The sequence below is a fragment of the Diuraphis noxia genome, unplaced genomic scaffold (assembly GCF_037042655.1).
Source record: "Diuraphis noxia isolate RWA-SAM2 unplaced genomic scaffold, SU_Dnox_SAM2 contig0004, whole genome shotgun sequence".
In the NCBI taxonomy this organism is placed as follows: domain Eukaryota; kingdom Metazoa; phylum Arthropoda; class Insecta; order Hemiptera; family Aphididae; genus Diuraphis; species Diuraphis noxia.
The window spans coordinates 69,969,761-69,996,383 of record NW_028301714.1 but is presented as its reverse complement, the minus strand read 5'-3'; the positions used below and the strand labels follow the sequence as shown (position 1 = coordinate 69,996,383).

The 26,623-nt window shown below is 27.1% G+C and overlaps 3 protein-coding genes and 1 pseudogene across 4 annotated transcripts; 3 read left to right on the top strand and 1 right to left on the bottom strand.

Annotated features, from left to right (window-relative positions):
* The first annotated feature begins 4,499 nt into the window (after window positions 1–4,499).
* On the top strand, window positions 4,500–8,454 carry Src64B (Tyrosine-protein kinase Src64B). Its single transcript, XM_089227922.1, has 8 exons — window positions 4,500–4,670; window positions 4,774–4,869; window positions 4,952–5,104; window positions 5,166–5,376; window positions 5,448–5,701; window positions 5,761–6,232; window positions 6,297–6,535; window positions 7,718–8,454. The coding sequence occupies exons 2-8, from the start codon at window positions 4,821–4,823 to the stop codon at window positions 7,927–7,929; spliced, it is 1,590 nt and encodes a 529-aa protein (XP_089084048.1). The 5' UTR covers window positions 4,500–4,670; window positions 4,774–4,820; the 3' UTR covers window positions 7,930–8,454.
* A 6,576-nt stretch (window positions 8,455–15,030) lies between these two features.
* LOC107167710 (GEL complex subunit OPTI) lies at window positions 15,031–17,020 on the top strand. The gene is made up of 4 exons (XM_015516882.2): window positions 15,031–15,418; window positions 15,511–15,614; window positions 15,679–15,808; window positions 16,851–17,020. The coding sequence occupies exons 1-4, from the start codon at window positions 15,323–15,325 to the stop codon at window positions 16,890–16,892; spliced, it is 372 nt and encodes a 123-aa protein (XP_015372368.1). The 5' UTR covers window positions 15,031–15,322; the 3' UTR covers window positions 16,893–17,020.
* Window positions 16,915–19,259, bottom strand: mRpL52 (mitochondrial ribosomal protein L52). The gene is made up of 3 exons (XM_015516883.2): window positions 19,043–19,259; window positions 17,314–17,446; window positions 16,915–17,161 (listed from the first exon to the last, which is right to left on the bottom strand). The coding sequence occupies exons 1-3, from the start codon at window positions 19,123–19,125 to the stop codon at window positions 17,018–17,020; spliced, it is 360 nt and encodes a 119-aa protein (XP_015372369.1). The 5' UTR covers window positions 19,126–19,259; the 3' UTR covers window positions 16,915–17,017.
* A 225-nt stretch (window positions 19,260–19,484) lies between these two features.
* LOC107167713 (DNA replication factor Cdt1-like) lies at window positions 19,485–23,644 on the top strand (annotated as a pseudogene). The gene is made up of 9 exons (XR_016191794.1): window positions 19,485–19,933; window positions 21,162–21,341; window positions 21,647–22,183; window positions 22,273–22,394; window positions 22,458–22,558; window positions 22,622–22,784; window positions 22,880–23,043; window positions 23,190–23,391; window positions 23,476–23,644. The product of XR_016191794.1 is annotated as a DNA replication factor Cdt1-like (transcript).
* Window positions 23,645–26,623: the final 2,979 nt, after the last annotated feature.

The window sequence follows — 26,623 nt, the reverse complement described above, 5'->3', positions numbered from 1 at the left end:
TTAAATATATTGTTGCAATTCAAAAACTAATAACCACGCGTAGACACTCAAAATTTTCACTAAATGTTAAAATGACCATTTACCATAAAGCTAGGTACACATTTAAAATATTGAAATTTTACTTTTCACTTAGAATTATTTAAGTTTTTCTATTTATAACTAAAATTCTAAACGTTTTTAAAAGACTTAATATTTTAACTGTTTTACTGTTGATAATTTAAAAATATTATTTCACACACATGGAATATAATATATAACATAAATAAGCCATCGCTACCACCCACTGAGTAATGCGTTGTGCGTATACGGTCCACGGTCTGACGGTCACTGAACTATATAATATACTTAGTAGCTCGGTATACTGTATGAAGTTCATTGTCCACGATGACAATTTATAGTAAACAAGGTCCCATGTCCATGTGTACATATTTAATATGCACATAACCTTAATAAACTAACTAACCACTAACCTAACAATAATAGGAATTAACTCAATTATTTAGATTAATTAGTTGTCATAGCTTATTAAATATGAGAACCACTCGAACGGGAAAAAAATTTAACTTTTAACTTAATCTAAGTTATTATAATTCTAAAATTCTTCCAAAGATTTGTTACTTCACTTAGTTATTATTTTTTTACTATAACTTAACTTAAACTAGTGTATGGTTTAGCCTAACCGTTGTTTCACAGTAGATAGTATTGAGTATACGTTTCTCGAAAGTTATTGGTCTGGAGTCTTTTGGGACGGTTTTTTTTCGCAGATAGCTCAGAGATTATAAAATACATATTAACTTATAGATACTGCATTATTTGATATTATATTGGTAAGACGATACAATTTTCATTTTTATTTAGCATATTAGACCAATATGAAATTATTATACAGTATAGATACTATCTTGTACTACAATGTAGTATAATATTACAGCAGGTATACGTATACCTAGTACCTACTAAAGTACTACCTATAAGTTGCCAAAGAACATTTGAACGAAGAAATATTTTCAATTTTTTAGGTCAACTACGTATCGCTCGGTAGCGATATTTGACCAGTACCGACGTCGAAGCGTCCTTGCCTTTTTGTCCGTTTGTGATATGTCCTAATTTTGTATAATGATACATATTTCCTCACTGATATAATAATCCTATTACAATATCGTTAATTATTTTTTTAAAGTATTTTTGGTTGTTTAATTCCTTACCTACCTCTATCTTAAAATATTACCTTTTCGTTATACGGAATGGAAACTGTTTAGGTAGATACCTATCACAATTACCACCATGAATAGCTAACTTTCACGGAATTATTTACCGTACCCGTCCATCTCGGAAGATGGTAAACTGCGGCAAAAAAAAAATTAAGATTATACAATCTGCGGCAAAACCGATAAGATACATTATGCAAACTGCGGCAATTTATTTTATATACCTTCTATGTATATATCTACCATATACGTATATCGTTTAATAAATTTGTCTTGCGTACAAATTGGTATAAGGTAAATCCAAATGTATTTTTAAGATTTAACGAAACATATATATCGGTAATATCGGTTCCTTTACATTTGATAATACTAGTGGCTTAGAAAATTACAAAATTTGGGTCTATCTAAACTTTACATTGAAGGAGACACAGATGAAGGAAAATTTTTAAATTATATTTTTGGTCTCCCGTTTCTTGACCCTGACGAAGTCGAAGATTCGTTTGTTTTTGATTTAATTGCAGATATGCCATCTAATAATAAAATAGAAAAATTTTGCGATTATTTAACAGAAACTTATATGTAAGACTTATTCCCTCTTTATTTGTGGGCATTAAAAGAAGAAGTTATAACAAATAATGTATGTGAATCTTTCCATTCAAAATTTAATGCGTATTTTTATCATCATCATCCATCACTATATAAATTTATAGATGCTCTACAGGATATTTAAGTTGACACATATATAAAAATTAGAAGTGTAGAAGAAGGGGTAATACAAAAAAGAAATAAAGCGACAACGCAAAAATACAAATTTATTAACGAACAGCGAATAATGAAAGAAGATGGACGAATTTCAAGATATGAATTTTTGAAAAATGTATGTTTTAAGAACAGACGACAAAATGTTAATTAGGTACCTTCTTTTTTTTTTTTTTTTTTTGGTTTTCGGTCATTTTTTTAGGTACCTATTGTATTATTATTTTATTTTTTAAATTTAGTTTTTTTTTTTTATTATAAGAGCCCTATACGATCTTTTAAATATTTTTTAATAACAATAATAATATTTTTCAATTTTGAAAATTGGTTTTTCTTTATTTTTACACCTAATACTCTAATAGTCTCTAGATAAATAGATGTCATAACTCATATTATACACGATATGTATATAATTTAGTATATATAGAAGGTATATAAAATTAATTTCCTCAGTTTGTATAATGTATCTTATCGGTTTTGCCGCAGATTGTATAATCTTAATTTTTTTTTGCCGCAGTTTACATATCGACTTTTAGAAAAAGGTTAATTTTGCCGCAGTTTACATACACCCTCCATCTCTTGCACGTCTGATACTCAGTACCGGATTAAGATATTTTGCGCCTGTAGGCAAACATTTTTCTGGCGCTCTCCCTACCCAGGCCTTTGAAAGTAAAAGTAAATATTATGTACCTAACATAATATACTAATTATGCATAAGTTCATAGGATTATAAAATTAATAATATATACTAGATAATATTGTATTTATTTAACATTTTATCAGTAAACACAGTATTCAAATTTGGGAGGGGATGCTGGAAGACATTGTTATTTTAGCACTAGGTTACACTTTAGATATACAAAATACAATATTTTATCATAAATTAGATTAAATTAAATTTGTAGCTTATACATAAAAAAAAAACAACACAAATTTGTTTTAATTATTATTACTTTATTTTATAAAATAAATTGTCGCTTTCTAGTCTTACATTCAGAGAATTTTTTTATTATATTAATAAATGATATTTCATTTAAGAGTTCACTTTCTATGATTAGTATTATTAGTAATGCTAAAGAATTTAAGCGTTCAGCACTAGTAGTAGACCTTAAATAATTTTTGATTCGTTTCAATACTGAAAACGATTGCTCTCCAGAACAATTTGTCGGTGATAATAAAATATAATCATTAAAATTACATTTCATTTTTCATTTTAATTATTATAGTGTATATTTTTTTTAATATAAAATTAATACAACAAAAAAATATTTTTTAGAATTGTTCTAATTTTCAATAAATGTATTAAATTTTGGCGCCCCTCGAAAGCGGCGCCTGTAGGCACGTGCCTACCGTGCCTAGTGGTTAATCCGGCACTGCTGATACCCATTGCACCTTTTCGCAGTCCGAAGTATCGTCCTCTGCTTCTTCGACAGTGCCTCAATCCGTCGTCTCTTCATCTGGAGGAGCTCCTGCTCCGGGTACAGAATGATATTCGGAACATCCTCAAGCCTCAGTTGCCGGACGATGCGCCACTCCATATAACGCTCGCCATAATATATTACACCCTGCCGTACGGAAAATTGAAGAACGTATGTTCCTCTGTGTCCTCCAGCTCCTCACAGTGGTTGCGGTGAGAATCAGCTGTTTCAACCACTTCCGGATGTCTGGAATCTCAGAGTCTACTCCGCCTTCACGTCGTGAGGTCCCATAACTTCTAGCCGTTTGCGCAGCGTCACCTCACGCTTCTTCCTCCTGACAACTGTCACGTAGCTTCCTGTTTACATTCCTCGATTGTACCAATCGACTAGAAGGAGCGCTGGAAGCTTTCTAGGGAGGATCTGGGCAGCCATATCAGATCATTATCCTATATATTATGTATAGCACCACGCAACCCGAATATAGCGACACCTCTTTGAGCCTAACTAACGGCTGTTCTATACCGGACTGTCTATGCCGCCGTTAGCGCCCAGACGAGGTATGCGAAAAAAGCAGTTTACCGTGGGCCACCGGCCACCAATTTAAGAAGTCACCGCCTTCTGGCTTCTACATGCTTGTGGACCATGGATTACGTTGGGCATCAACCTCCACAGCCAAAGCGAAACCCGGAGAACTATGGTTTTGATTTTTCTGCGTAAGTTTCGACCTTCTAGTTTCTAGTGTACCTCAACTGCTCGATTTCGAGTAGAGGTCGCTGAAATTTATGTGTCTAAATTCAACCTCTGATGATGACAATAAAGACTCAAATCGGCTTTTTAATTAGAAGTTCTTTATAAACGTATTAACTTTATGAGGATTTTTCTCAATAGCTTATTTTTGCGTTAAAATTTCCGTTTTTACTTTTTATTTTTTTTTAATTAAATCCAATTTTGTTTTTAAATTTGATTAAAAAAAAGTATCAGCTACTCCACAATTTCTTAGGATATAACGATCTTATCATAGGTCATAGTTTGTGTTGTTATCTTTCGCCACGAGAGTGAGCTAAAGATTATATTTTTTATCAATAATCAACTTGATGAAAATAATGCGAACTGTATTTGTATTTACAATTTTGTATACATACACTATACAGATACAGACGACAAAAATCTTTTAGAAAGTGTAATCAATGTGACTATATAGTGAGTGAGTTCAATGCTTTAAAATTATTTAGATAAAAATAAATCAGAATATTGCGTTCTATTGCTTATAATTACAACAATAATTTTGGTAAGTTTATTTCTATTTTGTAAATCATAACCAATAATCTGTATCAATTAGAATGTGTATGTGATTTTAATAATTTATCAAAATATGTTTTTATTCATGTAAGGCTATAAATATTAACAAATATGATGAAGACTAATCATTGTACATAAAATGGGTACTTGTTGCAGTCGTCATTCACCAGATCCCACTCATCATCTGGGTAAATATCTATTATTTGAGATTAATTTTTAACTAGGTAACCTATATACTTTTATATTTTATTATTTTAATTTTATTTTTAGTTTTACATCATGGTTTCAAAATACAAGATTCTATAGATGTCTTGAATAAAGGATCCAGTGAAGTGCGTTATGTGGCTGATTTGAATCGTCAGCATGGAACAGCAAGCATTAAACGCCATGGTGTCGATATTATACGTACTCCAACATCAACACGTAATAATAATATTTAAATTAATTTTTCAATTTTCATTTATTTATATTAAAACTGTTTTAGTTCATTCATCTTTACATGGACGAATTGTGGTTGCTGTTTATAATTACCAGTCCAGGGAGATGTCTGATGTATCCTTTGTTAAAGGAGATCGAATGGAGCTATTAGATGATAGTGAACCAGATTGGTGGCGTGTTAGACATTTGAGAACAAATGAAGAAGGATTGATACCTTGGAACTTTGTTGCTGAAGAAAAATCAGTTGAAAGTGAAGAGTATGAAACACTATAAAAACACTTATAAAAACATAAATACAATTTAAAGTATTATTTATAATTACTTTCAGTTGGTTTTTTGGTAAAATATCTCGTAAAGAAGCTGAAAAACTTCTATTATCTGAAGAAAATCAAAGAGGCACATATTTAGTACGTGATTCAGAACACAATCCAAATGGCTTCTCCCTTAGTGTTAAAGACTGGGAAGGAGGTCGAGGTTATCATGTCAAACATTATAAAATTAAATCTCTTGATAATGGTGGTTATTACATTGCTACTAATCAGACTTTTTCTAGTCTTCCTGAACTCATATCTGCCTATTCTAGTAAGAAATTTAGCTTTAATTATTTTTATGATTTCTAACCTTATTTATATTATTTTTAGAAAATTCATTGGGATTATGTCATGTTTTGGCTCGTTCATGTTGTAAGCCACAACCACAGATTTGGGATCTAGGTCCTAATTTACGTGATCAGTGGGAAATAGATCGCAGTGAAATCCAATTAATTAGAAAACTTGGCCATGGTAATTTTGGTGAAGTTTGGTATGGTAAATGGCGAAATAATATTGAAGTAGCTGTGAAAACACTTAAACAAGGCTCTATGTCTACTCAAGCATTTTTACAAGAAGCTTCTATTATGAAAAAGTTTCGACATGATCGTCTTGTGGCCCTTTATGCTGTTTGTTCAAAAGATGAACCTGTACTAATTATTCAAGAATATATGTGTAATGGAAGTTTATTGGATTTTTTGCGAAATTGCGATAGTAAATATTTGCAATTTGGTGATTTAATCTACATTGCTGCTCAAGTTGCTAGTGGAATGGCATATTTAGAATTAAAGCAATTAATTCATCGGTAAAATCATTAAACATGAATTCATTAATGAAGCCAATTATAACTAATGATAATTTTTTTTTAGGGATTTGGCTGCAAGAAATGTATTGATTGGAGAAAATAATATGGCTAAAATTTGTGACTTTGGTTTAGCGAGAATTATAGAAGATGATGAATATTGTCCTAGGCAAGGAACACGATTTCCTGTAAAGTGGACTGCACCTGAAGCTATTGTCTATGGACGTTTTTCAATTAAATCAGATGTTTGGTCTTTTGGAATATTACTTATGGAATTATTCACGTATGGACAAGTCCCATACCCAGGTAATCAAATTGTTTTTTTTATCCAAAACTTCGAATTTATAATAAGTTATTTTCAATTTATATTGTTTTAACATTTTAATTTAAAACATTATTTAATTTTGTTATTATGTAAGTATATGTACGTATTTAAGTATATTATAGGTTTTCAATCATTATTATTTGTTAATTTCAGTTAGCATTCAAAAATTCTAAAACTACAGACCATTCTTTCATAACATTTCATTTGAACTAGGTGTTTTTGTTGACATAACTTTGGTTTCATAACATAACATTTTTTGTGTCACTAATGGTTTGATTTTGAACTTTGGTATATTTTCTGGGAAGAGGGGGGGGGGCTAAATCTAGTTCATAAATTTGGGTGGATAAAATTCAATATTCTTAGTAGTTTTCAAAAGCACCTGGAAATATAAAGAAAAAAAGGAAATTCTTAAACTCTAGAAAAAATTACGGTAGGGCGTGAAATCTTCACTGAATGTTTATATTTGCAATTTTTATGCAACATAAAATGATCAAAATGTTTTACTTATGTTAAGACCTATTTAAAGGCATATACAATTTTCTATATTTATTGGTTTTTTTAAGTAAGTTGATAAAAAAAAAAAAATTTCGCTTAGTCAAAAAGCTTGACCATACTTGAAAATGTAATCCAAGGTTTCTCTTAAATTTTTATCAGTAGAAATAGGCAAATTATTTTGAGTTGAAAATTCATAAAAATTCATAAAAATCTTCATTCAAAGATAAATCTATGATGGACTTTGGTCTTTGAAGACATTTATTACTAGTTTCCCTAACCCTAAGGAATAATTCTTAAAATGTATTAACTTCAAATATTATTGAAAAAAAAAACTCAATGTATATGATTTTAATTTAATTTTATCTGTAACAATAAAACTATTACAATTTACAACCCATAAAAAATAACTTGAGAGGCAAAGCAAATCTTTCAAGACTATAGAACTTGACAATTCATCAAAATAGCCACCGCTACCAATTTTTTTATAAATATTATCAATATTGTGATTATTTTTATAAATAATACTACCATCCCAATACAAAGGTGGCAAATTTAAGCCAAAATTGTAATTATAAAGAATTAGTTTTACAATTTTACTTGAATCTGTAAATATTCCAAAATAAAGATTAGGTTCCTTGCATATACAACATTAATATATTATATTTCAGGTATGCATGGTCGTGAAGTGATTGAACAAGTGGAACATGGATATCGAATGCCCAAACCAGTTTCTCACTTTATCCCTGATGATATTTACAGACTGATGTTACTGTGTTGGGACTCTGATCCAGATAAACGACCCACATTTGAGTTCCTGAATCATTATTTTGAAGACTTCACTATTACCTCAGAAATACCTTACAGGGAAGTAAGTGATTAAATTATCAATTCTTGCACAAATACCAAATGTGCCATATCTGGTTACTGCAAGTTCTTAATATTGTTAAATTAAGAAAATGTGATCATGTTTAAATGACTCACTTACTTAAACAGTATTGATTTTAAAGAAAAACATATAACATAAACTACTTTGGTTTATTATTATTTATTAACTAACTAACATTTATTTTAATTTTCTTAATTTTTTAGATCTCATTTTGTTTTGTTTTATTTTGTTTTATTTTATTTTATTTATTGTACTTATTGATTGTTGTCATTATTTTTTCATTATATTTTCATCTTTTAAACTTCACATATTGCCAAAATTTAACAAAAAAAAGATACAAATAATTTAAGGAATTATTATTATTTTATACATTTTTATTGGATCTTAAGTACATAATATTGTCACTTATGTAATTTATTCATTAATAACTTAAATTATATTAATGTATACAATATACAAGTATTAAAATGTATAATACATGATGATTTTTAGTAAATAATTATGTTTAGCTGTTTTGTTTAACTAAGGCAGAAGTATAAAAAAAGATTTTATAAACTTATTTATAATTGAATATATTTATTTACTTTAAAAATCATTCTGTGTTTAATATTTACTATACTTCAGAATAAATTAAAAATAGTTTTTTTTATACTGTGGACTTTAACATAAGCAACTCTTATTAATAATTGTATTTAAGTGAAAAAGGAAAGAATGATATAATCCTAATTTATTGAAAAAAACAATTTACATTAATTGGAAATTTAAAATAACATATATATAAATAATGCATTTATTTTTTGATATTTTTATTCACAGTTTTAATCTAAAAATTATCTTCTAAAACATAACATTTTAAGTTCTTTTATACTTCAACGATGTTAATATGAATTTATATAATAGAATTAATCAAAACAATATTTTTTAAATAAACTATCTTATAATATCAGTATTATTAAACAAGATATATATCGATTAATAACAGTGTATCACAAAATTCACAGCAAAATATACAATTTTTAACCATTTATTAAAGCTTAATTAGGTTCATCTGTTTAAGTCTCCCTAATGTACTTTTAATTATCCTTTATTTGTTCATTTGCGAACACAATGATAGCATTTCTGTATATTGATAGAATTTATATAAGTAATTGCATTTTAGAATTGAGTATATATCCTTTTAAATGTTATATAATTGAATTTTGAATATACCAATGAACTTAAGTTATGAAATTCAAATATAACTAGGGTTTAGGAATCATTTGACTTTATATTTTTTTAAATATACATGATAATGAATTTTCTAATGAAATTTCAAATTAAGGAGATAATTATATTTTTCATATAATAAATTTAAATACATAACCAATAGACTTTATTATTTTCCACTTAATTAAGAATGGGTTTGTTGCTGAAATCAAATCTGTTGATCGACAGTTATAATTAAACATTTTATTGTTAATTGTTATATTTAAGTCCCCTTGAAAAACATTCATACTATTTAGAATATTTTCTTACTACTATATAGTATATAACAACACAGTTGTCAATGACTCAATTTACATTTATGAGTGTATGACAAGACAAAATTCTCGTTAATTTAAATTTGATGATCTATCGCAGTCCGTGAACTCATTGTTTAAATTATTAACTTATAAATACTTTTATTAGGTATTATTTACCTCTAAAAATAAAATCAATTAAGTTATTTACTAAAGTTTTTTTTAGTAATTTTAAATAAATAATAAATAATTTTTTATTTTTTCTGGCTTCAAATACATTAACTTTGTTCAAATATGAATCCGTCCTAATATATGCCTATAATAGATTAACAAACATGACCTGTAAACTATTATAAGTATACAAATGACATGATTTTTGTTGTTCTGTGACCTATTGCCTACCAGGTTAAAATCGACCCTTGTTTGTGACCTACTGATATTACAGGGTTTAATATGTGACTTACCAAGACGATCTATCCATAGAAATAAAATTACAACTATTGTCTGGCTCATACTCAAATTATTAAAAACTTATAGAAAGTACTGAAAATCAAAATCATATGGAAAAAACAACATCAGTTCATATGGTATCACAGGTGTTTAATTAATGTTTTTTTAGCTATGGTTTTTACATCAACAATAATCATAAATATTATATAAAAATAATGTGCTACATATAGGGTATTATATGATTTTAGTCATAAAAAAATTCTCTGATCGTAATTTTTTTGTTCTCTGTTTATAATTTGCTTTTTACATGTAAAAAAAATCTGGATGAAGTTTGTTGTGAAATATAATAATCTAAAATTTGTAAAAACAATAATTTGATAAGTCACCATTTCAAATACCGTAGTTAATGTTGTCTGGTTAGTCACATACAGAACGAATGATACTTATATAATTTATATACTTATCAGTTATCTTGTTAAGGTTCTCTTTCTCTAAATAATATAAATTGTAAAAAAAAAATATCAAATTGAAAACAATTATAACAAATAACAAAACCATTTTTTATAAGTCAAAATGTATAAAAAAAATTGTAAGTTAACAGTAAATATATGAATAAAAATAAAAATATAGTTTCCTAGAGTTCAGTATGTTAACATACAAATTTACAAACCATATTTTATGCATTAAACTATCTGTAAGTCAAGACTTTGAAATAGTGTGAATAATAATACTAAATATTATATTATGAATTGGGGCCTTGGGGCAATATGAAGAACATCAATCTTATAATATCAATTACATGGATAATTAATAACGGAAATATTTAATTTAATAAGTAAATAAAAAACAATTACAAATATTTATTATATATTTGTTTAAGTTTTTTATATAAAATATTTTGTTGTTCACTCTGGTCACTCATGTAACTGAACTAATTATTAAACACTATGTAGATCTAAATTATAAAATACATATTTTATCCTAAACTGATTATAATATTATTGTCAACATCTATGTAGTCTTGAAAATCTTTCAATATAATATACGCTAAAAACTAAATATTCACTTTTGAATCAGAAAAATATACACAAAAATATTTTCCACACACAATAACAGAAATTATATAATTGTCTTACTTTTAAAATCCAATATATTATTGTTTATACTATTAATATAAAATAACAGTTAAAGAATGAATAATAAAATATAATTTTCCTGTACAAAAATGTCTACAGCAAATTCATAAATATTAGTTAATGGAAATTTCACAATTTCCTTTGAAATAAGTATTGAGAAATGAACCATGCCTGTTTCTGTCACCTACTCAACCTACTTAAATATTTAATAAACATGTAAAAGCATAAAGATTCCTTCCTTAATCATTATAATGACATTGAAATGTCTAACTAAAAATTTTAAAACATATAATTCCATGAATTCTGTATTTATACATACAAAAGTTATTCTTTTCTTTGATTTTTTGCTAATTGAACTCATTTTTTATGAAGCTTAAATTAGTTCATCAATATGATAAAATATTAATTTCCATGTATAGGTATTTAAATTGTTCTCAATTTAATTTTTTTTTTCTCGTATGGAGCTATGTCTGGGAGTAGGCTCGAAGGCCTAGTTAGGACGCCTGTTTGGCAGAATTTCTATTGGGGCACCCGTAGGTTTCTACCATGCCCTGGAGTGGGGGATGGCGGCACTTGTTCTCCGGACACCATGACTTGCCCGGAGAAAAATGCCGCCCGATGGTCGAGGATTGAACCCGGTCCGGCTGAGCCACAGCCGACGCGTTAGACCACTCGGCCACCTCGACCCCCTCAATTAAATTATGAAGTGCTCTGTACATGTGTAGATATGCAAATATTAGAGTAAACTAGTAAAGTTATCTAAAAAATTTATTTATACTACACACTATTTAATAAATTGTCATTGATTGTAATGCTAATTAATGTTTGTATTAAATTTACTGAACACTTTTTTTTTATTTTAATGAACACTGATGTTTTTAGTATTTTATTACTCGCTACTAGTCATTTAACATTTAATTTATACGAATATTAAGAGTTTAAATATTATTGATTTATTTTTATATGGAAACACTTAATGATCTTAAAAATTAGAATTATCAATATTTGAAGAGAATGTAACATTTATTGTGCGAATTTGTTTTCTCCATTTTACTAGTGCAAAATATAGCACATTTATGCAAAGCAGATTATGTTTACCTTTGTTTGTTTAAAAATTTTAGTGAATCGATCCATCATAAAATTTGGTGGTAAAAACATTATCTATCTTTGCTTGTATATGGTTTTTTTTTACAAAAGTTAATGTTTTTTTTGTATCGCGTGTATTATGTAGCATAATTAAAAATGCTCATTACCAGTTACCACTTCAAAACTGAAATATTGTAAAAAAACTCACTAACTCAGATACCTAATAATCTTACCATCAAGTTTCATAATAAGCCGATTCACTTTATTTTTTAAACTAACAAAACTAAACATGATCTGCTAAGTTTAAATTTGCTATGTTACAATGTAACACAGTTGTAAAATGGAGACAATAAATTTCAGTGTTACGTCTTCTTAACAATCTTAGATCTGTATTTTTATGATTGTAAAATTTCCTATTTAAAAATGATTGAAAACTGTAACATTTGTGAAACAAAATGTAAAATATTAAGATATTCTGAACAAGTTGGTTTTAGTTAGTCAAATGCATTCAATAATATCTTATGAAACTTATTTTATTTCTAAAACAATTGTATTTAATTTCTGTATTTATATGTTTTTTAAATTATTTAAAAATAATAAGATGCATTTTTAATTTGACAAATTTTAATTCTTTTGTAATCTTTAAAACAGGTTTTTTTACCAAATATTACTATAATTATACATTTGTGTACTTATAATTATATACCTTTTAATCCAAATGATTTTGTGTGCATTTTTAAAATACCTTGTTTAAATATATTGTGAATTTTCACCCACTTTAAAACAATGTTTGTATTTATATGTAGGTATTGTTTTATTTGTGTTGATGTCTATTTTGTAAACACTAAATGTTGACTAAACCTGAAAGTAATTACTAAACATCTAAATGCAGTAGTTGCTAAATCGAGCAATTTAAACATTTGATTGTCTTTTCATGTTCTGTTGGCTTATTTTTTTTTTTTATGTATTTGTTCATTGAAACGATCTCTAGGACCTAGATCTTCGTCAATGCTTATCACAAGTGGGCAGTAGGGAGATCATGTGATCTATTTATCTATGTATACATATATTAATAAATACATGATATTACCCCCCTTCCCCAAGAGGAGACATGTGCAGTCATAACTCCCACTGGAGTGGAATCTAATTGGAAACCGGATGACGCAATCGGACGACAGGTCACGTAGAGTCGTAGAACCACGCACATTTTTTTTGCACTTTGCTATGAATCTAACCGATAACTGTGTGAGTCATAGTCAATTGCGTGACCACAGCAATCTGGCCCCCGTTGGCTTATTAAAATTTTTTATACACAGTTATTAAAAAGGAAGAAGAAAAGTAAAAATTATAATGAATTAAAGACCAAAAATGAAAACCCATGATAAAATATTGTTACAATTACAAATATGCATTTATTTTCTTACATGAATATGATGTATATATTAATTATTAATCTACAAAATATAGAATCTATAATATTGGCTAAATAATTATTTAGCCATGGAATCTATATTACAGCTTTTAATTAACAACTTATTAATTATGAGTTATGACTAATGAATATGTTGAAAAAATGAAAACATGCTAATGAATGAATTTTCTAATACCATGTTTCTTATAGCCAGAGTGACTGATTATTTAAATCAGTTTATTGATACATAAATTAAGATGATTATTATAATTGTATTGCTATTGCTATTTGCTTATTTGATAGTAGTATTTTAAAAATAAATATATTTGGATCACAAATTAAGAAGATATGTCATGGATGTAAATTGTTTTTCGCGTACATTATTAAATTAAGACTAATTTTTAATTTTTTAACAAATAAAGGAACATATTATTTTTTACCCCACACAGGACATTATTATTCAGGTACACATTAAAGAAAAATATTGAGATTTTACTTTTGAGAAGTTATGGCCACCCCTAATCCATTAATGTCTTTAAGATTATAGAATTTTTTTACCGCGATTCCTATGATGCAAATGGAAAAAATTAGCTGGAAAAATAATCCAATTTAAGGGGATTGGAAGAGGTGATTTTCTGTCTTTCTCTTTGTCTAACACACATGGAACATACAATACGATTCTAGTTGTTCAATTTCAAATATGTAAAAATTGGTATACAAGTTTACTTTGCATCAGTCGAAGCACTTTTTATAAAAGAATAAATATTTTAAATTTTATAAATTTGTCAATTTTTTTTATTAAATATACTAAAAATATGCTTCGACCAGTGAATAATTGAGATTTGAGATACTCAAAAACAAAATTACTGTTTTTAGCACGATTTAGTAAAACATATAGAAGTCAACGCTAGATGGCACTAACTGTCAGTCAATTCCTGCATAGATTAAATATACTATATAGTATATTTAATCTATGGTAAGCTTAACATGGTACGTTAGGGCATAGAACATAATAGAAGAGACAGTCAAACAGTAGCTGATGGATTTGTTTTCATTTTGCCGGAGGTTCAACATGAAGTTGGCAGTGGAGGTTCGGCATGATGTTGTAATTAACAATCTGTAGCATGTTTCGACTGTTATCACTTTTTTCTGTGATATTGATAATTTAAATTTTTAAAAACTAGGAAATACATTAAGCATTGCGATACGGTTACAACATCATACCGGTCATCCGCTGCCAACATCATGCCGAGCCTCCAGCTCAAGGTCAACAGAAATATTTTTCGGTGATCAATGGGATTTTGATAGCTGTCGCTTCTGTTATTATGTTAGGGCACTATAGAGCCTTAGGTACGTCGACGCGCAGCCATTCTATCTAAAGCCGTGCGTGGAGGCGTGAACCCGTGGTTGGTTGAGTTCACTAATGATAAAATAGTGATTTGTCTTGTTTCGTCATCATTATTATCTATGACTTGATACGTCTTTTTATGATAAAATAAATTTATTTTATCACAATAGTTTCTAGTTTTGCATTTTTGTTATAGTTGTGCAAATTACTTTCAACATTGTATAATATTTTAAATATTCGATATTTTGATACCGATTACCGGCATTTGATTTTGATAATTTAGATAAAGTTAATGTATCTTAATAATAATAATAATTAATAATTACCTAAAACTTGATATTAAAAAATATAATTAGACACCTAAGTATTATATTTTAGTAAATAAAAGTGTAATTTTAAAATTAAAGTGATAGGCCGGGTTTAATACTGTTAAAAACGTATGTACATAAAGTGAAACATGTCAAAAGCAGTTGAAAAGAAAACACTGTGTCAAAATTCAATTTTGGATACTTTAAAAAAAGCTACCACAAAAAATTCGGAATGGCCCGACAAAGTAAACATAAACTTTTGACAGAATTATCTTTATTGCTTTTTTTTTTTATTACCTATTCATATTATGAATGTTCTGTTAAATTTTTTATTAAGGATGAATTTCTTGATGTGATTTATTGGGCAAGGCAAATCCTTGGACTCATTGCTGGTCTTTTATGGGGACTTTTACCACTAAAAGGACTATTTGGACTAGGACTGTAAGATTTATAAACTTAAACTTTTTCAATACACTTTTATCGTTTTGATAATTTACTTGTTTAGATTTTTGGTGCTCAATGCTGTATTATTATACGCATATTTTACAAATTTCCAACAAGTTGACGAAGAAGAATTTGGTGGAGCATGGGAATTAACCAAAGAAGGATTTGTCACTTCATTAGCAGGATTTTTGGTAAGAAAAATATTTCATCATTTGAAGCTAATACATTTAGTTATTTTCTCCTATGGTTATATTGTCAGTGGATTTTTAGTTCTGATAAATATCTTAAATCTTACTATATCATACAAGTTATTTTTCCATCTCACTCATATTATGACAGGAAAATGTATTATACTTTTACTTTATATAGTCTGTATAGGATATAATTACAAGTACAAAAATTAGAAGCAGTCTATGTCTATCCAATAAAATGTCTTACAAGATGTATTTAGAATAGTTGTATTGTAATATGTCTTACAAATAGACAACCTGTGTTCAGTAGTTCCAATTTTGTGTTATAAACCTTAATATTAAAGAAAATTGATCAATTACCATACTTAAAGGTATTATTAGATATTATCTGAGGTTGTTAGCTAGTTTTTTCCAATATTTTAATTTTAAATGAGTAATGAGTATTATATACTCTTAAATTAATAATTTTTGTAAAATTAAAGTTAAGGTCAATTCACAAATATTCGAGCTAACTGCACAATGTTTGAATGGCTAATTTTGGAATGTTATGTGTTAGTAAGACAGAGTTAACACAATATATAAGTATAAAATGTTCTTAATAAATATAGGTCAGTTTATTTTAACTTTAAACAAATAAAATAACAAAATAAATCTTGACTGAATTGACTATTGTAACACTATCCCCATTTGATTTATCCAATGCTTAATACTTATCAAAATATAGTACCAAAAATATTATTGATGCACCTCGTATTACATCCATGTAAAAATGCTGCCCATTTAAGTTATCACTCATCACCAATAAATTATAAATTATAAATAATTTATATTTAGGAATAAAATATTACATTAAATTATGCAAGATTTATATTAATTAATAGTTGAATTAAATAAATAAATAAGATGTTTGAAAATGTTAACTGCATTTTTTATCCTTAACAAAGTTATTTTAATATGCTTAAAAAAAAATAAGAATTAAGTTGGTACCTAATTTTGATAATAAATATTGTAATTAATTTAATATTGTTTTTTTTTATTTCAGGTGATGTGGATAATAGTGTATTCCGGAATGCATTTTGATTAGGTACAAAAACATTCCACAGTAATATTTTGTTTAATTGTTTTTATTGCAATGAATTAAATTATAATTTTCTGTACAAAATGTGTTTTCTACCTAAATATTTTTGAATTATAATAAAAATATGAATACTATTTGTCCAAAGAATTTTTATTTCCTTTGGGCTTAAGTTTTCTTTTCAAAACTTGTTTTAGCTTTTCATCTTTTTCTCCAATTTTCATCGCATACCGTTCCTTTGCAATGTCTAAACTTTCACTAAGTTCAACAATTTTTTTCTAAAAATTATTTTAAATGTATTATAATTATTATATATATTTATAAAACTGTCAATATAATTTACAAATTTTGTTGAACTATTACATTATATATATATATGTGTGTGTGTGTGTGGATTGTACACATTCAAAACTAATAAAAAAAAACTTACAGCATATTCTCTTTGAAGCAAAAGTTTTCGTTTTTGTTTCATTCCGAATGGGGTAGGACGCCCATCCAAAAAAATGTAATCCGCACCATCCGTAAGAACACCTCTATCCATTGGGTTTAGAGGCAGTTTTTTTCTGTAAATCAAATTAACTTTTATTTGAATACTAAATAAAATATATAATACATACATATTTAAGATAGAATAGTAAATCTATAATGCAAAGAAACTATGCTTTGATGGAGGATCTCCAAGTGTATATTCTAAGGTTAGATTAGCTTAAAAAGGATACTGTTGCTTTATATTTACTTAAGCTTTGTACAACAATTACAATTTTCAATTTACAAGATTAAATGTTATAAGTAATAACATAAATTTATATTAAGTGATGTACAAATCAAAGATACATAAAAATATAAATTATATTGCCTGACTGATTGAAGAATTATAAAATACGAAAAATTAAGCAGTAGAATCAAGAATGTTCAAGATGAGTCGGCCAAATATGGTGACCAAAGAAGAATATTGGAGTTAAGAGCTCTATAGGAAAGTATCAAGAAAATAAGATATTTTAGGATTGGGCATGTACAAGACATAGTGGGTAACTTGAACTAATAATGTGAAGGTAAAAATTATAGGAAAATATCATAGTTGAATATATGAGACGAGCAGTTATTGACCTAGCATTTAAATTGTACAAATAAATAAGAGGAATGCAAATAAAAAGCAAGTTTGGAGAATTGCTGTAAACAGTAGCGCAGAGTTCATTAAAAAATGATGGTTCAACTCTCCACAAAGACCATCCACCCTGTAAGCAGAAAAAATGACCACGGAAAAAAAACCCACAAAAATAAAAGTGTTTTATATTATTTTGTTGATTTTTATTAACTCAAATACCTATCATAATACAATCACATAGTTATTTTATTTTGTGATAAAACAGTACATAATATTCAAACTATAAATATAATAATTAACAAATGTCATAAGTAGTAATCCTCAGTAGTATAGTGGTAAGTATCCCCGCCTGTAGCGCGGGAGACCGAGGTTCGATTCCCCGCCGGGGAGCCAAATTTGTGGTGATCTTGGACGGTTGCCACGAGGGTGGATGTGGTGGAGTTGTTTGACGCGATGAAAAGAACAACACAAACGTTTTTTTATGTCGCAGAAATGCGGAGGTTGTCGTATATTTGAATATTTCACAAAAAACAAAGTAAAATAACAACAAGAAGAAGTTGTGTGGGAGGGTACGACACGTGCGAAGACGATGGGTATGTGGTGGTTGTCACTGCAAGCGCAGTCATAGAACTAACTTTGTATGAGCCGGTTTGCGGTACGGTTCAAATGCACCACCTTGAGTGTGTCTTGGCGCCACTGGTTGTAAAATAATCTTAGAATTGATTTGAGGAAAATTATTTTTTTGTCGAGAAGAGAATATATTTTTAATATTGAGGGGGTGTCGTTTTAGATTGTGGAAAAGGGGAATCATGAGAGTTAAATGGATAAAAAGACAATAATGAGGAAAAAAAATAAACAATTATTTCATTTTAAATTATTATATTTTTAAATTATTTAAATTAGTACAATATTACTATGGAATTTAGTGTACATACCTATGGTTTAAATTTTAAACGCAATTGAGAAATAGAATATATAAATTGATTACAAATTATAGCAAAGTATATATAACATATAACCATAAAAAGTAATAATTATATAAGTAGCTACTTACAAAGTTCTCCAGGACATATCTAATCTTAAACAATAACTGGTTGAAAAATATCTAACATTTCTTAACAGATTGATGCCCAACATAATTTTAATTAATATTATTTTGTGCTTAGGTCTAAATCTAAATGAAGATGAACATAATATTTGTGAAGAATAAAGATAACTCCGTCCAGACGTGAATACGTGATCAACTCAGTAAAGTTAATAAGTAGTTATAAATATAAGGTTATAACACAGAATAGATTAGTTTTTATCTATTTTTTGATGTTATCGCAACCGGCTAGCAGTGTAGCACATACTGTAACACCGAAAATAGTAGTATTAAAAAATCAGTTTAATGTGTCCAGTAGTTACCATAATTATTATTACCCGGGAATCATGCTATCAAAATATCTCCGAGAAGATTTTATATTATTCCATGCGCCAGCAATAAGCTTCTTAACAGTAAGTTGTAAACAATGTAAACACTCTTCTCACCACAATACCACATTAATAAATAGTAAATACATTCTTCATTAGTCGTTCACTCGTTAGTCGTTAAGTCGTTAATACTTCTTCGAAATGTTTTGTTAATAGGTGGTAGTGGATTGGATAGGTAATAGTTAATAGTTATTGGAAATCCCGTTGTTAATTTTGATTAATCACTGTACAACTTACTGTAGTGATCACTGACTGACATATTTCAATTTTTATTGTGGATCACTGAATTGTCATTTAATTAAATATGGATACTCAGAAAACATTGGATAGTTTCATCAAAAGTAGAAAAAGGCCAACCAACGAAGATGGTTTGCATACAAAAGAACTATTGAACAATACTTTTGGATTAAATAAACCAACTAGAAAATTGTCATTTGATTCTACCTCGCAGCAAACGGCTAAAAAGCAAAAGGTTAGTCAACCATATTAGTATAAGAATTGTAATATTGATATATAATTATATTTCTTTATTTTAATGGAGATCGTATTATTGACATGTAACATGTAATTAATAAAATAAGTATAATATAGTAAATGTATCATTTATTTATGTTTGATTGAATTTGAATACACCGAAATTAATTATTTTTATTTTGAAAAATATTTCTTCTATTGTAGAATAATTTACTTATACAATGTAATCTGGTTTAATTTTAGTAATCCCTAACTTAACGAATAACTTACTAGGATAATGGACAAAATAATAAATATTTTAATTTGTCTTATAACAGACATAGATAGTAATGTTTCACGCTAGGGACATAATAAAGAACTATAATTGTACAGTAAAACAGAAAAAACTTAATTTTATCATAGAACATAATGTTCTATGATTTTATACCATTGTGGATATGTCCACCCAATTGTTTTTATATTGCCTGCAAACGATAACATTTAATATAAATGAAAGAATATTCTGTTTGAAAGAATTATTAAATAATATACCTATATCTCAAAATTGATTTAATCCAAATTTATATTATTAACTACAAGTATTTCCCTATGTTAAAAATAAATTTAAATAGGTACTCATAACTCATTTACATAACTTACATTACTAATATACAAATTAATATGACTATAAAAATACTAAAATCTTTCTATAATGGACACTTTTATGGTCCTATGATTGTCTGTTATAGGTGTGTGGCATTCTAATATAATGTATGATAAAATTGTGTAACAATGCAATATATTTTTTACTACTTATTTAATAGTAAGATTTTATTTCTTACTTACTAACAAATCATAAGCCATGAAATAATAATTGATAGAAATAATTGTAATTCTAGAAACTTAGAATTATACACTAAAAATAAATTTTCTTCTATATAACACAATATAATGTACACATAGCCAAAAGTACCTTTGTCATGTTATATATTAAGTATTATAATATTATGATAAAAACCTATGTAGTTTAAGCTACCTTAGCCATCAAAGTTCAAACTTTTATCCATTCTAAGATAAAACCAATACATTTTCTACACTTAAATTTTAAAAGACATTGTACCTACCAAAATAATTGTCTATATACTTGTTTTTCAGGACATTTATAATTTGTTATTTTGTAGAATGTATAATATGTATAGCTGTACCAATCAATTATCATTATTATTTATTATTTAAATTATTTTTAGGTTGATTCTGGTACAATACAAATAATTGGCCAAAACAATTTAAATCCTTCTATTGTTAATAACAAAAAAGTTTTTGAGAACATTTTGGAAAAAAAAGAGACTGAAGATAAAAATGATGTCCATTCAGAGAGAGCGACAACTCCGGATCAATCACCGTCAACTAAGGCCAAATTACGTAAAGTATGTTTATCAATAGTTGTGTTATCTGAGTGTGAAAAATAACTAGATAAACAATTAAATTTCCAATAATTGTATTTATTTTAAAACCAGCAATTATTATTTATTTCTATAATTGCTAATAAGTTAAAAGGTTTTCTTTCATCTTTATGATACATATAAGTGTTATGAAGATACAAAGATAATCTCATTAACTTTGACTATTCTTCATGCCTGATAAAAACAAATCTAACAAAACAATAAAAATAAGAAAATTTGTTTTTTATTCAATCAATTATTATAAGCTCATATTTATCTAATAAATTTAGGAATTGGATTTGGGCGAATTTCGTAAAATTGTTCGTCGTAAACACAACCTTAAGAAATTACAAGAAAAGATCAACTCAGTTGAACAATCACAAATTGATCTTAACTCTGCAAAATCTAAAGTAGATGATGCCAAAAGCCATTATTTATCTTCGTTTAAATCAGTTGATCTCATGGTTGATACCAGCCCAGTAAAAGTTGGATTAAGTCCAATAAAACGATCTCAACTTAAACCTACAGCCTTATTTCTCACTCCAGCCCAATCTATGGTTAGTCCAAGGAAAGGAATGATAGCCTCTCAGATGACACAGGCCAAAGAATATGTTTCACCTAGATGAAGTAGGATCTCTTTTGGCTATGTCACCATCAAAACGATATGCTGCATTGGCTGATTCTAAAGCATTACCTATGCCTTTGAAATACCGTATTTTGGATGAATTATTCAAAGCTTTGGAAACTGTTTCATCTATGATGTTTGGTAGAAAAGAAAAGATAACTTTTAATAAACTCAAACGTGGTGTTCAGCAAATGACTAGAAAGTAATTTAAATATTAAATTATATTATAATTAATAATATTATGAGCAAATACCTTTGACTATTCAATATTGTATTGTTTTTCTTTTTTAGAAATTTTACTGAATTACATTTGGCGCAAATTAAAACCGTTGTACCAGATTTCTTTAAGTATGCATTAGTTAAATCAACAAAAGAGAAATCTAGTTTTGAATTAGTGATAACTCCAAATTATGGTAAATATTTGATATAGTAATTAATTTTATAGTACAGAAATTGAATTTTGATATGATAATTAGGCTCAGTGAACGAAGATAACATAAACTTGATTGAACTAACAACTCAGAGGAAAAAGGCATTTTCTAATGCACTACTTGACATTTTGAAAGAGCATCATGAAGTATAATTTAAAAAAAATTGTAATGTTATTTAATTAAAATAATTATTTTATATTTTTTTTTAGAAATATTTGAGAAATCTAATTCCACCTATTGTGATTGACAAAGATAAAATAACCAGATGGCATCCTGAGTTTGATGTTGAAACTGTGGAAGATATCATTCCATCAACGTTGCCCAAAATTGAAATAAACAAACCAAAAATAGTAACAGCAAAAGATTTATTAGGTATATAATATTTAGCTTAACAAAAATATTTAAATTATGTCAATTAACTATTAGATTAACGATTATGCATTAATGACTGTTTAATTTTTTTCTAGACAAATCTCATGCATTGTTTGTTTACAATAATCGTTTAAATCGGACTCTCACTACAATGAACAATGAAAATAAAAATTCAACTGAAAAAACATTTCCAACAACAGACGCAAAAAATGCTTTAGAAGGAGCACTTAAAGGAATTCCCAAATCATTTTTACTAAAGGTATTTTTTCAATATTTTTATACCTTGTTCCAAATAAGAGCGCACCAGACGGCCACAGGCAAAACCAGTTTTGTTACGTAAATTTGGTGCGCTCTTATTTGGAACAAGGTATAGTTTAACATGTATACTTATATATTTATTTAAAGATTCAGGAAAAGCAGGCAGAAAAAGCTAAAGAATTGATGACACGATCGGTTGGTCAATTAGATGAGGATAGAATGATAAACAGATTACCAGATATTGCAAGAAGAATGCGTACCTATTTTGTACAACTTCAAAGAAATGTTATGCCATCTAAAAAAGTCATTGGTCAATTGAAGCAGAGTTATCCCGAAGCTATGACAGACCGTAATTAAATATTTGTGTTCCTTATTTAAATTATTGATTTATAATTTTTTTTTTAATAGTAAAATTATTTTATCATTATTTTAGAGGAATGGAAAGCTCATATACATCTTCTTCAAGAAAAAGTACCTCATTGGATTGTATTAAAAAGCTTAGATGGAATTGAACACATTCGAATTGATAAAAAAGTTGAATTTGAAGAAACTGTGTTTAAAACATTACAAAAATGATTTTTATATAACAAACTTAACACTGCTTTAATTTTATTTATTTATAATTTGTGCTTTTATTTACAGTTATTAATTTTAAAATTTTTTTGTAATCAGTAACCATCTGTTTGCCAAATTTTTAAATGCCTTTTTCAAAATTATTTGTTTAAATAACATAAGTAAGAGAAAAGTAATGTATAGTACTTTTGATATAATCTATTTGATACTTGTTTTCAGTAACAGTTTTTATTTGTTTTTATATATTTATACTTATATGTTACATCATATACATATATAATATATATATATATATATATAACATATAACATATATATATGTATATATAACATAAATACCATTCTACTTATCAAAATAACATGACATATCTTTTTGAAGTTAATACATAAATGTTTGTAAAGATTATTTATTTAATAATCTATATATTTTAAGATAAATAAACATAACAGTACTTGAAGATATTTAATTAAATTCAACAAAGTAGACAATGAGGACACGATTAAAAACAAAATTTAATTTATGCAGAAAATATTTAAATTTCTTTACTGTTTAATTAATAAATAATATTATTTATATTTTAACTTAATATATCATAATATACATATGTTCCATATTATACAAAATATTATTATTATGTTAATTTACTTTAAGAATGTTGTATGAAAATTTTTAGGAATTATGATCACATATTAAAAATTATATCACTTTAAAGTTTCAGCTATCATAATAAAATATATTCTAAGTAATAAAATAACCTTTTACAGTTACACATGGTGAGTTTTGTTTGATGTACCTATAAAGATTATTATCGTTTAACTAGTTCCCAAAAAATGTTTTCAAAACTGAATTAGTTTTTATATGAAATTTAATACATACTAGAAATTAAATTAACAGATTATAAATATATAAATTTAAAATCAAAATAATTTGAAAATGTTTGTTATTTCTAGTACTTTTATCCCAAATTTAGATGCTCATAGAAAATATTTTGGATTTACAACTTATTTCTTATTAACTCTTAATTACAATTTATTAGAAATGTTGTATTCAATTTTCAACTATTCTGTCCCAGTCTAAAATTGTCTATTGATAACAGTTAAATAAAAATAAAAATGTTTTATCTTTACATATACCATAAAGAAAGTAAAAATTTTTGTACATTTTCATAATGTATGGTAATTATTGTCTTATAAACAATAAAAATTTAGTAAAAATTTAAAATACCTATTTATTAGATTTTGAGTTACACATAAAAACTGAAATGATTTTGTCGAGAATTGGATGAATTTGTTTAAAAATTGCAATTTTCTTAACTTTTTTGTTGATTAGTTCAATTTTTTCCATCCCTTTTGAAATCTATTACGAATTTTTAATTCTGAACGGAACTCCTAATAAAAAAATTTTTTTTTTATGTATACATACATATATTTAGCTTAAATTTTGACGAAATTTTATAATTTAACAAAGAACATCTATTTAATAAATAATTATCAATATATAAATGGCTAAAAGTTATTTTTAAAATTTCGTTTTCTCAAAAATACGTGAACTGATTTTTAAAATAGAGGTGAATGTTTGATAGTTAAAACTGTTGTGTTACAGATTATCACTGTTAAGTTGATTCATTTGTAAACAAAAGATCAAAAATAGACTGATAATTCATAGTTTTTATTCTATGGAGTATTTGAATAGTTTTCAATGTTTTCATAACTTGAATTTCATTTAATTTAATTTATTTAATATTATTATACCTGTAATTTCAATTTTCAAATCATCAATTTACCATGTAAAAATTGTAAAGTGAAAAAATGCACGAAAAGGAACAAAGTTTTTTTTTTCTCGGTGATGAAATTAATTTTCTTTTATTTATTTTGAACTTTGAATCTTCAATTGAATTTCGACTGCAGGGTGATACTAGTTAGCACAAAAAGATCGAAAATGATAACCGAGCAAACAAAAATAAACCTTTAACATAGCATTGTAATTTTAATAGTCCCCTACTTTAAAGCAGGCATTCTTCGGTGTAGTTTATTAACTTCAACACTTCAACATATTCATAAACGACATTCTACATTCTGAAAACACCACTGTTGCTATTTTCGCTGACGATACGATTATTTAAAAAAAATATCGACCTAATCAGAGCCCCTGACGTACGTCAAATATACACCTTAATTAACTCCAAAACTAGCTCAACCTGTAAAGAATTAAAATATAATTACCGAACTAATCAGGGCACACGACTTTCTCCTTATGTACGTCCAAATATCCCCTCTCCGCGTCTTAATAAAAACATAATTCCTTCAAAAAGTCACTCGATATTTTGGACCTACCTAGAAAACAAATTTACATGGTCCACGGGTATAAAAAACACTAACAGAAAATCTCTCAACATTAAAATCCTCAATAAGTTAGACACCATCTCAAATCAAATCTACCACTCAATATTGAACTATTAATCTTAAAGCAAATTATCCAACAATCGAAAACTTACGGAATTCAGCTATATAATTTAAATTTTATTATTCCAATTATTTCAGTCAATTTGCATTCACTTTATGATAAAATTCTCCCTGGGAGCAATCTCTCTCATCACTCTGACCTCAAAATCCCAACCATTCATTCATTAACTTCCCACTGTTATAAACCATTCACAAAAACACAACCGACCATTCAAAGCCCTTAATTTCAAACCTTTCCTGCCTTATCACGCCGCCTTGGGTGAAATTGCAGATCTATGGCCCTCTTAAGATTTTTTTTTTTTTAAAGAATCATGAAGTAGGGTCATTTAACTCCCCCTTCTATCATGCTGTCAAGACAAATGACCTGTTTAATTGTAATCTTCCTTATTACTTATTGTATACAAAAATTAATTACCTTTAGAAAATAAAAATGTTTTATTTCTGAAAAAATGTAGACTGGCTAGGCCAAATAATAACTAAAGAAATTATCAATTAAAAAATATTAAACAGCCAGCTAAAGATAATAATGTAATTCCTGGAAAAATA

What these genes read in the sequence shown, in the direction of transcription:
- mRpL52 (XM_015516883.2), bottom strand. Translation starts at nt 19,125, where the DNA reads ATGTTGGGCATCAATCTGTTAAGAAATGTTAGATATTTTTCAACCAGT. An exon ending in GATATGTCCTGGAGAACTTT is followed by an intron (nt 17,447 to 19,042) that starts GTAAGTAGCTAC and finishes TTTGATTTACAG; the next exon opens with AAAAAAACTGCCTCTAAACC. An exon ending in TGCTTCAAAGAGAATATGCT is followed by an intron (nt 17,162 to 17,313) that starts GTAAGTTTTTTT and finishes AATAATTTTTAG; the next exon opens with AAAAAAATTGTTGAACTTAG.
- LOC107167710 (XM_015516882.2), top strand. Translation starts at nt 15,323, where the DNA reads ATGTCAAAAGCAGTTGAAAAGAAAACACTGTGTCAAAATTCAATTTTG. An exon ending in GGACTATTTGGACTAGGACT is followed by an intron (nt 15,615 to 15,678) that starts GTAAGATTTATA and finishes TTACTTGTTTAG; the next exon opens with ATTTTTGGTGCTCAATGCTG. An exon ending in CTTCATTAGCAGGATTTTTG is followed by an intron (nt 15,809 to 16,850) that starts GTAAGAAAAATA and finishes TTTTTATTTCAG; the next exon opens with GTGATGTGGATAATAGTGTA.
- Src64B (XM_089227922.1), top strand. Translation starts at nt 4,821, where the DNA reads ATGGGTACTTGTTGCAGTCGTCATTCACCAGATCCCACTCATCATCTG. An exon ending in ACGTACTCCAACATCAACAC is followed by an intron (nt 5,105 to 5,165) that starts GTAATAATAATA and finishes AAACTGTTTTAG; the next exon opens with TTCATTCATCTTTACATGGA. An exon ending in TTAAAGCAATTAATTCATCG is followed by an intron (nt 6,233 to 6,296) that starts GTAAAATCATTA and finishes ATTTTTTTTTAG; the next exon opens with GGATTTGGCTGCAAGAAATG.